Here is a 12,757-nt window from a genome sequence, read left to right as displayed (position 1 = left end):
GTGAGTCGTACTGCTCTCTCTCTTTCTCTCTCTTTCTGTCCTTGTCTCTATCCAATCGCTAGATCGTCCATCGTTCATGTCAGGTATAGAGATCGTGGAGCGCGTGAAATCGCGACTGATCGCAGCGATCGCGCGCGCATCCCGCCCGATCTTGCGTGGGCGTCGCGACGTCACGCAGCGCACGCCGGCTCGGGCGTATGCGGATGGTGGCGGGCAGGTTGTGAGACGCCTCGCGCCTCGCGCCGCCGTCTCGCAGACCTCGCAGTAGGCGACGCGACCTCGGCCCGTTAGGATCGTGCGGTTGGCTTTACGCGTGGTAGCGCGGGGATCATGCCGGTCCCTATACACACAACAGCCTCGGCGGATTAAAGAGACGCGAGAGAAAAAGACGGCCGCGCAGCGGGTGCCACGTGTCGCGTCTCTCGCCGCGACGATCTAGCGTCAGACGTTTCGCGACGCCCCGCGTCCTGTTACCCCGTTCGGTTACGCGATCGAGAGTGCGCGGCTATACCGTGGAAGATGACACAGTTCCGCGGCGAGGAAGAGACGCGCGTCGCACGACAACAACCACCAGCGTGACGGTCCGAGTGTAGATTGATGTATGTATGTATATATATATATATATATATATGCGGGGCGAAAATTTAAGTGAGTGAAGTGTTGAAAGAGCGATCTCTGCGATTCTTTAAAGTCGCGTCGTCGAAGGAGTACGGGCAGTGCACGAGGCGCGGGAAACCGATCGCCCCTGGACCGCGGCGAGGCCGCAGGAAAGAAAACGAGAGGACGAGAGGACGAGAGGACGAGAGGACGAGAGGACGAGTGAGTGTTTACGTAAGAGTGGAAAGGAAAGCGTAATGTAAATTGGCTCTTTCTCTCATAATAATCGTGCGCGCGGTAACTTCGTATACGGTGACACGTATTAGTTGCGAACGCGAGCGTGAGATATTGGCCGGTGACACGCGCGTGCATTATATACGGGACGACGACGCGATAATCTATAGGGAGGGAAAAAGGAAAAAAAAAGCAAAGAGAGGGAACGAGAGAAGAATTGACGCGATTATATTCCGATCCTGCGGGAAGCGAGTCGGAGAGTCGGAGTAGTTACGGCCGCTGGAAAAGCCGCCGTGGTTTCTCCCCGCGCTCTGCCCGTCTGACTTCGCGCACGACCTTTTCCACTTTCGACTATCTCTCTGGACTGCGCGCGGGCATTCTTCCACGTTAATATGCGAGCCCGCCATATATCTTGGCGGTTTTCAGGTCATTAGCGGCGCGCGGGGTAGACGAGGGAGGGAAAAGCGGAAAACGCGCGAGATTCTCCCTTTTCCCTTCCCAAACTTTCCAGGACGCCGCGCCGTTTTACCCGGAGGACAGAGAAGCTTCCTCGGACGGAGCGATCGGCCACGCCGACGACCCCATTCCTTGTCGCCCGCGGTTCGCGTCAACATAACGATAAGTTAAATTTCCGGGGTGAGTTTAAGTTTGCCCCGTTGCGTTGGTTCGACAGGATTACAGTGTCATTCGTACGTTCGTATATACGCTCGATTAGAATTGTCGTAAACTAACTAACGACCACGATCCGTTTGAGTCGTAAGGGTTGTTTGCCGGAGAGATTATCGACACGAGAGCTCTCGAGCTCGCCACATTTGCATTCGCGAATGTAGGTTCACGTTATTTTCGTATGCTCCGAAGCTCTGGCTCTCTCGCTTTTTTTCCTTTCTCTCTGTCTCTCTCGCTGCCCGCTCGTTCGATAACTTGCGCGGCACTGAAATCGCAAAGTCATAGCTAGGCTTCGAAACGTTCGTGTGATTTAAAAAAGATCGATCGGTGAGTACGCGGCCCTCGACGATCGTCTCGAGAGCAGCTACCAGCCGCCGTCGCCGCCGTCGCACTGTTTGTAAACAGCATCGATCGACGGTCGCTCGGTTTAATCGGATCACAGGGGCTAATCCAATTGTCGACGCTCGCTAAACGTTACCTCAATTTTTTAGCCTGCCGCTTAATGCCGCCCGCAAATCGTCCATCAATCGCGCGATTGCCCTTTTTTTCATCTCAACCCGCTTTCCCGCGTCGACCGCAATTTATTTGCCTATCCGTTTACTCCGAGTTGTTTCAACTCGGGCGAGCTCGAATTCTTACGTAAATTCGGAGCGTTTTAGCCTTCGAACGTATTTTTAAATACCGGAAACCTGCGTTGCGTCAAGGCGATAGTTTAATTTTGGACAACAAATATATATGCATTTATTGAGATCATGTATTTCAACAAATATTATTAATTCTGAAAGAACGAAATGGGACAATCTTAAAGATATGCCTCTTTCGATTATTTTGTATTAAAACATTTTGTGAAATTTTTTTATATCCGATCGATTTTGTAACAGTGTCATATTGTATGCACTTCACTTACGCTACATAAGCTGAATTTCCGAGATCTTCTCACCATCGCAGGCACAGGAGATCACGAGGTTAAACTGTCCGACAGTTCGCTAAAAATTTGCCCCATCGATCGTCGGAAGTTTCCCGCGAGATTGACCGAAAATCGGGGAAGCTTTTAACCCTTTCGATCTAACGGAATGGCAGCGCAATCGAAGGACTTACGCGAGTTTCATCGTAACACGTCGCGATCGTCTCATATAACGCGATATTATCGTAAGATTTATAGCTTCTCCAATGTTATTAGGGATAAAATGTCTAATGCGAAATGGATTTTAGTGTGAAATATCAAAAAGAATATTATAATAGAAAAGTGTTGTTGTCCATTCTAATACAATAATATTGTAACTTTACAATATTATTTATTTTTGTGTATAATAAAAGAATGAGAAATAAATAAAGACGGCGATTTTTGCTAAAATTCTGAATAATGGTCTATCCTCTGAAAAACGGTTCAATGGTCGCGCGATCGCGCGACCTTTCTCCGCTTTGAGAAGGATCGTTTTCCTCCGCGCGAAGTTGTATTCATAAACTTGGCCTATCGGCCGGGCGAGTCACCCCTTCTTCCCTCGAGTATCAAGGGTCGTGGCCGGGATTTTGCGGGTACAAAGCTGTCTCCGCGTTGCCGGCCGGACGGCGGAAGCACTTATTCGATGGAGAACGATTTCCGGCGTGGCTATTATACGCGCGATCCTTCGCGTCGCTTCGAACCGCGGTGCGAATATTATTCCATCGATCCTCTCCGGCCACTAATTTGCCAAATTACTCTCGCCCTCGAGAAAGGCACGCTCGTTAGCGACTTGGGCGTAAATGAACGCTCCCGCGCTCATGGCGTACGCGTGTCACGGAAGACGACGCGAGTAAATTAGGGCCATAATTCGTCGAGATTAATTTTCGGCGATGCAAACACGCCGCGCGGCGGATTTCCACCACGAGGAGAGCGAGCCGTCGCGCGTTAATTTTTCTCGGTCAACTCGGGATTTTACAAGGGAAACGGCTAACTCTATTCTCGACCGTGCGGCGCGCAAAGAAAGGCGTTCTTTTCGTGATTTTGAGAAGTACAATTGTGAGTCGAATTACTCGGATCACGTGCCGCGCGTGTTTATCCCTTACTATTTCCTACCGTCTCTCCTCATACACCGCACTAATTGAAAATATATTATACATTTGGACAAATTTGTTATTCGGAGATTTGTTTATATGTGATTAAAAGTTCGTATTTTATATCTGCCGTTATATCGCATTATTGCGTTTCAAAAGTCTTATAAACTCTACTAAAAGTCACTTGCATTTACCGGATTTTCTTTTTCGCTTGCACTTGAAAGCGTATAACGTTTACAAATATTTTCTATATACACAAAATTCCTAATCGTTGCTATCTCAGCTGTCGACGAAAGGATTTATTCTAGAGCGTGCGGTTTCCAATTGGATTCCAGTTCTAAAATATATGGAAAAGCTATGACGCTCGAACGGATAAGTCAGCGCGCAACAGACCGTGAATGTCGACGAGAAAACAGCAGGATAATCAAGGATACAAAGGATTGTTAGGAAGCGCACGTCTCTAATGCGTTTTCTGATATTTCCGCCGCCACAGAACTCTCGGCGCGCGGGCTTTGCGTGCGCTCAAGTACTTAACTTTGTGCTAATAATCTGTCGGATTCGCAGAGCGCCGCAATAATGGCCGCTCGTTTCTCATTTTCCCGTCATCGAAGCCTCCCACCTCGAATTTTCACCGTCCGATGGATCTCCCTTCGAGGAGAAATCTCGCCCTCCCCGAATTATATCACTGCGCGCCTCGTTTATCTCATACCTCGAGCATTTCTTTCCGCTGCCAGCTTTAATTTTCTTAGCGCACGTAAGATGAAAAATAAACGAAGAGACTTTCCGAGTTGTCGAGAAGATATATGAAGCGTACGCGCGCGCGCGCGCGTGAGATGTGATGTAGTACCGGACATTATTGATTTATATGTGCTTGTATATAAAACACATTATTAAAACTTTAGACAAAATAAATGTAGGTACGTTAAATTTAAATTGTCACTTTCATACTCCATCTTTTTTTGTTTTCCTTATTCTTTTAGTAAAATAACCAAGTTAGTAAAATAACTGCACTTTTCTTGTTGCAAATCATTACAGCGATCTGACTGCAAGAAGCTAAAAGAAAAAAAAACGATTATTATTTGTTCACGTAGAAAAATAGTTTATTGTTCGTTTTCCCGACCTTTCCGACATCTTAACGTTTCTGGAATTTAAATCGTGAATCTCGCATCCACCTTTCCGGCTGGCATCGAATGCCTTTTCTTTGTCTACTTTAATCTGCGTTAATCTGGCTTTGTGTACCACAATTCGCGTATAAAAGCGGCGTCGCAAGCGCGCAATCAAAGCGTCGCGGGCAAACGCGCCTTGCGAGGAGGAAAACGAAGGAGGCAACGGCGGCAACGCGCGAGCGGCTGGAAGTGGTCTGGCGAATTTGTATGACTTGTTGTCTACTCAGCTAGCAGTTTTGAGTAATCGCTCTCGCTCCCCTTCGTCTGTCCCGAACCATCCCTAACTTGACGCCGGTCGTCACCCTCGCGCGCACGACCTACCCCGGGGCGTTCTTTGCTCTTCCATCAACGCGACACCCATCGCACCGACGTTTTCGTCGTCGTCGTTTTCGTCGTCATCGTGTGGTCGTCGTCGTCCTCGTGGTCGCCATTGTCGTCCTAGGATTGTCCCTAGAATCGAAGCGCACATGCAGGCACTCTCGGAATCTCGTTTGTACATTTATTTTACCCCCTTGCTCCCTCATTCTTCTACCTTTTCCTTCCTTTTTTTTTCTCTTTCTTTCGCTCCTTCATGCACCCGTGCCGCGCGGGCTCTTCGATTCGCTGTCGCAGTCGGAGTGGCACGGAGCGGTGGGAAATAAATGGGCCCCTAATGGATTTCTTAGACGTGCGCTCGCGCACGGACGCGAACGTGGCGGAACTCAGGTGCAGTCAGGAGTTCCTCGGCTCTCGAAAGTACGGCGGAACTCTAAATTACAGGAATCGTTGGTTCTCATCTCGTCTCTCCCTCTATCTCTCTCTCTCTTTCTCTCTCCCTCTTTCCCGTTCCTCCTCGACGTTCGGCAGATCACAGCTGCGCGACTTTATCGATGCCGATGAAAACTTTTCACCGTCGTGCCACTATGGTCGTGTGCGAACTTTTCGCCTTCGACAATAATCTCGGCGACATCGCGGTGACCTCGACCGCACGCGCGGTCTCTCGCTTTCTTTCTCCTTCTCTGAGCCTGCAATGTCTTGGCTCACGCTCTTGCATTCGCGGTGATTTTTCAAGCTGTCTTGCGTGCTCGGCGAATTGCCGACCGGCACAAAGCGTAATTTCATTTGTCGGATTTATTCCGGATCTTTTTCAACGTTTACCAGTCATCGTCCCGAAACTGGCGAAGAAGCAGGTATAGGAATGTCGGAACATCCGTTGTGTATCTTCGGTGCATAAAGATAGACGTTTAATTTTGCGGGTTACGTCACGCTCAAATCTCGGATTTTATATGCGATTTTATATATATGCGCATTCTACATGATATTAATACGAGAAAGAGAGAATTACATCGGCCATCTATATATTTAGAATCTTTATGGCTTTATATATATATATATATATATATATATATATATATATATATATATAAGAAAAGCCAGAGTCACGTCTGGAGGTTTCAAAACCGTCGGCGGTTTTTATATCCATCGTGACAACCTTATTTTCATCAATTTAGACGAAGCGAGAAGCGGCATAACTTGACTGTCGTAATGGCGCGGAAATAAAAGGTATATGGTTTGCTGGGATTATGATAAAACTGAAAATCGTAGGGATTTTCCTGGATAATCGCGCCGCCGAAGTTCGTCCTTCTTTTCACAGGCACGAAAGTTTTCCTTCTTTGTCAATAATCTCGATGGATTTCGACCGACACCCGCGAGAATCTCTTATTTCCTCGCCATTGAAGCTTCTCCCGGCGGTTAGCGGCTGCCTTTGGCGAAGCACGCGTCTCGCACTCGTACATACAAATTCGCTTGTAAATTTTATCTCATTTTCCTCCTCGCAATGGCGTTCCGTTTACCCCATTTGAGTGGCGGAACGTCGGCGATGAATAATTCTCGACGAAAACGTTATCGATGCGTCGCGTGACATCACGAAGGATCGGAAGGATAGGTTTACGAACGAAACCGAAATGGCAAATGGCGATTTTAACGGCAATTGATTAAAGAAATAATATATATGTACTATGTCACTATAAATGCCTACGTTAATTACCAAAGATATCCATTAAATATCCATTAAAATAATAAATCATTTTTTAAATCAAATTTAGTTGCTGATTTACGTTATACAAATTATTATTTATCGTACACAGAAGAACATACTTTCTCGTAAAAAGCTTTTTCGTCGAAGATTCAGTTTTTCGTGCAAATTTCTGCGTTGCGATACAATTGTGAAAGCGCTGGTGGACGGTATATTGAAGTTACGGCTAAGAATCCTCCGCTAGAACACTCTCGCACCGCAATTTCTCTAATCTCTATGCCGGGGTGATACATTTAACGACCGTTTTGTGGATCCCTCCCGTTCGACGAGAGAGCGAGACGAGACGGCAGAATTTCCGTCGTTCCGAGCACCATAATTGAGAGAACGAGCGCCTCAGCGATGCTAAATCCGCGAGTTTCTAACAAAACAATTTAACACGGTTCATACATAAATCATAGCCGGCAGATAAAAGTTTTCCTCACCATGGGCGGGCAGCGACAGACGGGCTTGAAAGGACCCGGTCGCGTTCTTCGATGTACCTCGCCGTCATTTTCGCCCGGCTGAGGAGAGAGAGAGAGAGAGAGAGAGAGAGAGAGAGAGAGAGAGAGAGAGAGAGAGAGAGAGAGAGAGAGAGAGCGAGAGAGAGAGAGAGAGAGAGAGAGAGAGAGAGAGAGAGAGTTGAAGCTTTTCCAGGCGTGCACAGCCCGGTTCCTTCAGCCCCTTGCTGACACTCTAAATCTCGTTTAGAAATCTCGCTTCTTCGATAATCCATTCCTTTCCCGGTTCCTCTGCCTCGGTCTGAATCGCACGCTCCTTGCAACGCGACGCTTTCCTCCGACTGCACAGGGAATAATAAATGCGTCTTGTTAATCACGCGAAGCCGAGACCAATGAGACGCGTCGGTATAAGATATAAATCTCTGATATGGTGGAAATTGTTAAAATTAGAACGGCGTTAAAATAGAACGCCGGAAACCGTTGCGATGCACTCAATGATCCGTGAAGTTTTTCCCTATATTAGAGACGATTAGTTCGTACGATTAGACAGTTTTGTTCGAACGACGAAGAGCAAATATCCTTTCAAGTTAAAGTTTAAAATGTATTGTTTTATTCAACGACAGGTTTCTGCTAAATCATTGGCGTTAAACTTTTAACACCTTTTAAGCATCTCCAATAAATATATACTTTATTCTCCGTACTGAAATAAAATTAACCGCAAGTGTTCGTTCAGTTTATTTAACACAGATAACGTCCGTGAGATGAGCAAACTCTTTTTCCCGGTGTCCCTATATACCGTTAATTGAATCACTTAGAAAGTTAGGAACAGAGATGGCGAAGCTCATACGTGCGTATGAAAAGAAAAATAAATATGAAAAGTTGAGCAGCCTGCGACACGAGTGTGTTCATACAATTCTTGAACCACGTCTGTATGCGCTTTTAAAGGTTTAAAGGGCGAAAGGGGGGACGAGGGGAAATAAAAAAAAACCTATGCCCGACGCGTATTCCTACTCCGGAAATATCCGGAACGTTGGACGTGCGTTAGCGCATTCGAAGGATGGGACCCACCCCTGGCATTCTTCGCGCTGCGAGAACTCGACCTTCGCCGGCGCCGTCACGAATGACGAAAGTTTCCGCCGGCTACGTGACGAGCGCATCACCCCCTACCTCTCTCTGCCTCCGTCGCCTCCTCTCGCTTGCCAACGAACGACGTTGAAATAACGTGAAAAAAAGCGGGAAAAACTGTAAACTGAAGTAACTCGCTGGAAGTCGTCCGATCGATCGCATTGTGTCTCTCGCCGCATGATCGCCTCCCTCCCTCAGGGGTACACTCGAAAGTTTCTTCGTCGAGGTTTCGCGATGGGGTAGTTTCCGATACGGCAGCGCCATTTCCTCTCTCTTCTCTTTCTCCTCCTTTCTCACTCTCTCTCTCTGTCTCTCATTTTCCCTCGCCGCTCCTCCACTTCTCTCGCCTGCATCCTCCCTCATCCCGCTACCATGGTTGCACCATAATGTTATTCGGGCTGTGTTCTTGGCATAAAGTGTTACCCTCTCGGGTTCCTCGTTTCACAGCCTTGCTTCGTGGTTTTACGTAATTTTTTATTGGCCGTATGCTTCGCCGACCGAAACATGCACCGGAAAATTCGTGCGAGAATATTCGAGGATGTCGCTTTAATTTATATGTCTACTCTGAGGGGTAGGTACGTACACGGCGTGGCGCGGGGGCATGCATGGAAGTGCCGAAATATAATATTACTCATTCTGGAAATTCTTCCAGTGAGTGATACAACGCCGCGATGTCGGATCGTGAGAGGACTTCGCGCCGCGGCGCGGGCGCGAAACGGAGGCTAATGAAACAAAAGCTAAAACCCGCCGTGTCGCGGGCCGCGGCGCGGGCGGATTGAATAACACACGTCGAGTCCACCCTTTCCTGCCGTGGTTCCGATTGTCGCTCGCCGTGCCCTATATCAATAGTATCAATGGCCCTATTATTTGCTCGTGCATTTCGCTTCCGCAACGATGATTTCCCTTGTTTTTTCCCCGCCCGTCTCGTTCGCGTATATACGCTTCTTTATGCAGTTTTATATACATACGCGCGGCGCGCGGAAAGCGGCCGCGAAACGATATTTGCGAGTTTTATTTACGCGCGACGCGTGTCCCGACCATCCGGTCCCTTTCTTTCGCCGTTATCGCCGTTGCTCCTTTTCCTTTGTTCGAGTCGCGCGGAAGTGAGACAGGTTTCATCGCGACACGATGATGAATGCCGCAATGTCCGCCTCGAGGCGAGAAACAGCATGGTTTGTAGCTCCGTACGCGCGCGTGTCGTATATATATATATATATATATATATATATATATATATATATATATATATATAAAAGTACACGACGAATACAGTACTCCGGGATTGCCCGAAAGCACGGAGTTTACGAGATTTCGCGTCTACGTCGGTTCTCCCGGTGCTTTCGTGGCGATGCTTTCGCGAGTACGCTGGATTTATTCGCGCTCCATTTCGCGCGATTTTCTTCCCGTAAATCTGCGTCCGTTCCGCCGACGCGACGGCTCGCGCCGCGCAACACGCTCCTTGCCTTCCTCCGGCGCGGCGCGGCGTGGCGGCGAAAATTTGCATGATGCATTTCGCCAGGAAGGCGAAGCACGCGGCGGCGGCGGCGCGGCGGTAATTCGAGGAAAAATCCGTTGCTCTCTCGCGCGAGACGCCGCTTAACAACGGCGGCGTCGGTTAACGCCTCTCTTTCCCTGGTTCGTTTATATCCTACAACATGCGTTATCAAGTTACATCTCCTCGCCCGTCTGTCGAAAGTAATGTCAAGGGAGCAAAGGGGCGACAATTCGAAAAAATTCCGCGCTAATATCTCGGCGCCGCTTCTTCTTCTTCTCACCTCCTCCTCCGCGCGCGCAGCTCGTAAATCTTCCTATTATTCCTTCCCATCGACGGCGCGCTGAGGGATCCGTCGCATCGTTCAAGATTAAAATGAAAAATCGCGGGCCGTGCTCCGCGCGCGGATAACGCGATTAATGGGATATTTATACGAGCCGACGTTACGTATATAATATTTTTCCGCCGCGTGTTGCGAGAACACGTCGCTGTTTACCTGCGGATACCTGCGTCGTCGGTCGCAGTCGAAGGTCTTCGTGCACTATCTTTGCTCTTCGCGACATCGCACCATCCACCGTCCACCCCGTAGCCTCGGATTACACCCGAGTAACCGAGCGAGTAACACTGCCGGAACGGCGGGCGAAAAACCGCACACGACTCGGAGCGCGACGAGCGAGCCAATAACGTTGCCGCCACCGCACTACGTCGTCGGTTAGCAACTTTCGCACCGCAATATAATACTCGTTGTGTCTTTATTTCTTCTCTATTGCGTCCAGACGGCGCACGAGGGAGATTGTCTGGTCAGTAACGGCCAGAAATAAAGCAAAGCAGCGCAGCGATCTCTCGTCTCGAAACGATCCCGCCGTTCGCGAAACCCGAACGGCGCGGCGGTGTCCACGAAAATTCAGCAGAGTTGCGGCGAGGCGACATGCAGCGGGAGCGCATCTATTAATTTCACTTTCTTCGGTTTTCCCCGCTTCAATGAGACCGCTTCCCGTTCGTTCCGCACCGCCTTAGCGAGGCATAAATCTCACGCGGTGGTTGACAGAGAAGAATGGGAGGCGAACCTCGACCCCCCGCGGGCGCGCTCCAATTTTGGCCGAGTCCCGATGCGATGCCACGACAAATGCCGACGATTCTTTAAAGCGATATGCCCCAGCGAGACGCAGGATTTACGATAACGCGCGGGAGAATCGGGAGATATTAGTGCTAAGCGAGCAAGACGGTGAAAGCACCTCGTCCTTTATCGCGTCACGCGCGCGAGTGAAGCGGTGATAATTTTCCGCGACGTCTTAATCCCTCCCCTCCCCCGCAGCGCGACGTACGCCCGTGATGGAACTTGTCGCGATTTTTATTCTCGTGCCGTTGTCATGCTCCGACATCGAAAGCGCGCGATTTCACTTCACACGTGAGCGTCAAGTCAAGTCATCGTTATAAATGTCTTTCTTCAAAGCAAGAGAGTGACGAGGTGATAAATTTTTATTCATATATACGCACATTTGCATAGTATATATTTGCTATAACGTTTTATTTATAGAAAGTAACGCCTTACGTCGTTCGGCGATTAAGTATATATATGTATAGATAAAAGCTTATTTAATAAACTTTACAAAATAACAAATGATCAGGCACATTGTTTGCATCAGGCATATCGTCGAAATAAGCCGAATATGAAAAGTAGTGGAAATACAAATAAATAGCGCATACAAAACCGACCTCAAACAGTTTTTCGTAACTGCAGTATTTTGCAACTGCATTTTGCGTTTGCGGCCAGTTTTGTGTGCGCCACTCTGTATAACGAATTAAGCGCGTATATTGTCTCGATATTCCCGCCCTCAGAGAAAAATATATCTACAAACTTAATTGTTATGTGCATCTATATATCTTTCTTCGGAAACTCTTTCGCTAAACAACATAACGAGTGCATTAGCTCGACCTTATTCACATGACCCGGTATCCAGTTCGCGTCCCAGAAAAACAAGCCGGGCGGCGCGGTATGCTCGCGCGAGAACGCCCGCAATCTCTCAAAATGCGTTTTCTCTTATTCAATATTGAGGTGGAACGTACACACCGAGCCGGCTACGGCGGCCAGGGCCGTTCTATGTGTGTTGGCTCGCGCGTCGAAATTGACGCGCGCGGGATGGCACGGCGATTTACAGTAAAGCAGCTGCATCGCATTTCAATAGTCTCCCGGTCAGAGAGCGAAACCTGAAGGTGTAACGCGAGTGAGCGGAGTGAGTTAGTGCGCCGCCCGGTACACATCGGCGCCGCGCCGGGCAGAAATATCCGAAATGGTAATGACATTTAAATGCCATTCATAAACGTCAGCGCGTTGCCGCGCGCCACCGCACCGGCGCGAGCGGTAGGAATTTTCATTTCGACCGGCAAAACGAGACGCATCAGCTGCGGCCGGAGTGGATTTCGTTAGCATCGCTAAAACCGGAATACCCACTGCGAGCCAGCGATTGTACTCGCTGGCCCGCGAACGGCCAGATCCGAATCCTCGGTTGAGCGAGATCCTTTTTTGAAGGACACCGAGGCGCCAACGGATTAGCGACGCGCGATTATTGGCGCGACATTTCACGAACGCGTTTCGCAGTCGGAACGCGTAAATTACACTCGCGAAAAATGTTAATTCGTTCATTCGTTATTAAGAATCCAGAGATACGCAAATTTTTTCGTCTCCATGCACGAAAAGATATAGCTCCGACTGGTGGTCCAACGTTAATTGGAACAATCGCAAGGAGAGAGATCGTTCCGAGGAAAAAAATCTGGATCATATTAATGACGTATCGTCGCGTCGGCAACGTAATTATTGCTACCGGCCGAACGCGGAGAGAGCGCGGCTCTCGAGGGCGCGACGAATGTATAATGCATCTAACTGGGAATGCATCCGTCGCCTCGGCTGCCGGGGGAGCTGAATAGTTAACGA

General features: G+C 48.6%; 1 protein-coding gene across 4 annotated transcripts in view; it reads left to right on the top strand.

Annotated features, from left to right (window-relative positions):
* The first annotated feature begins 256 nt into the window (after positions 1 to 256).
* The window catches only part of LOC143899662 (growth factor receptor-bound protein 14), a 251,125-nt gene continuing 238,624 nt past the window's right edge, over positions 257 to 12,757 (top strand). The window contains exons 1-2 of one of the 4 annotated variants that reach the window (XM_077410101.1): positions 257 to 603; positions 692 to 819. In XM_077410101.1, coding sequence (XP_077266227.1) covers positions 598 to 603; positions 692 to 819 — 134 coding nt within the window. In that variant the 5' untranslated portion in view covers positions 257 to 597. The remainder of the gene's footprint in view (positions 604 to 691; positions 820 to 12,757) is intronic. The other 3 variants (XM_077410092.1, XM_077410091.1, XM_077410093.1) reach the window with 3 other exon arrangements.

The sequence above is a fragment of the Temnothorax americanus genome, unplaced genomic scaffold (assembly GCF_048541705.1).
Source record: "Temnothorax americanus isolate GAGA-0224 unplaced genomic scaffold, ASM4854170v1 Scaffold28, whole genome shotgun sequence".
NCBI classification, from domain to species: domain Eukaryota; kingdom Metazoa; phylum Arthropoda; class Insecta; order Hymenoptera; family Formicidae; genus Temnothorax; species Temnothorax americanus.
Note: the sequence above shows the minus strand (reverse complement) of the source record. Positions and strands in the feature narration are given on the sequence as shown.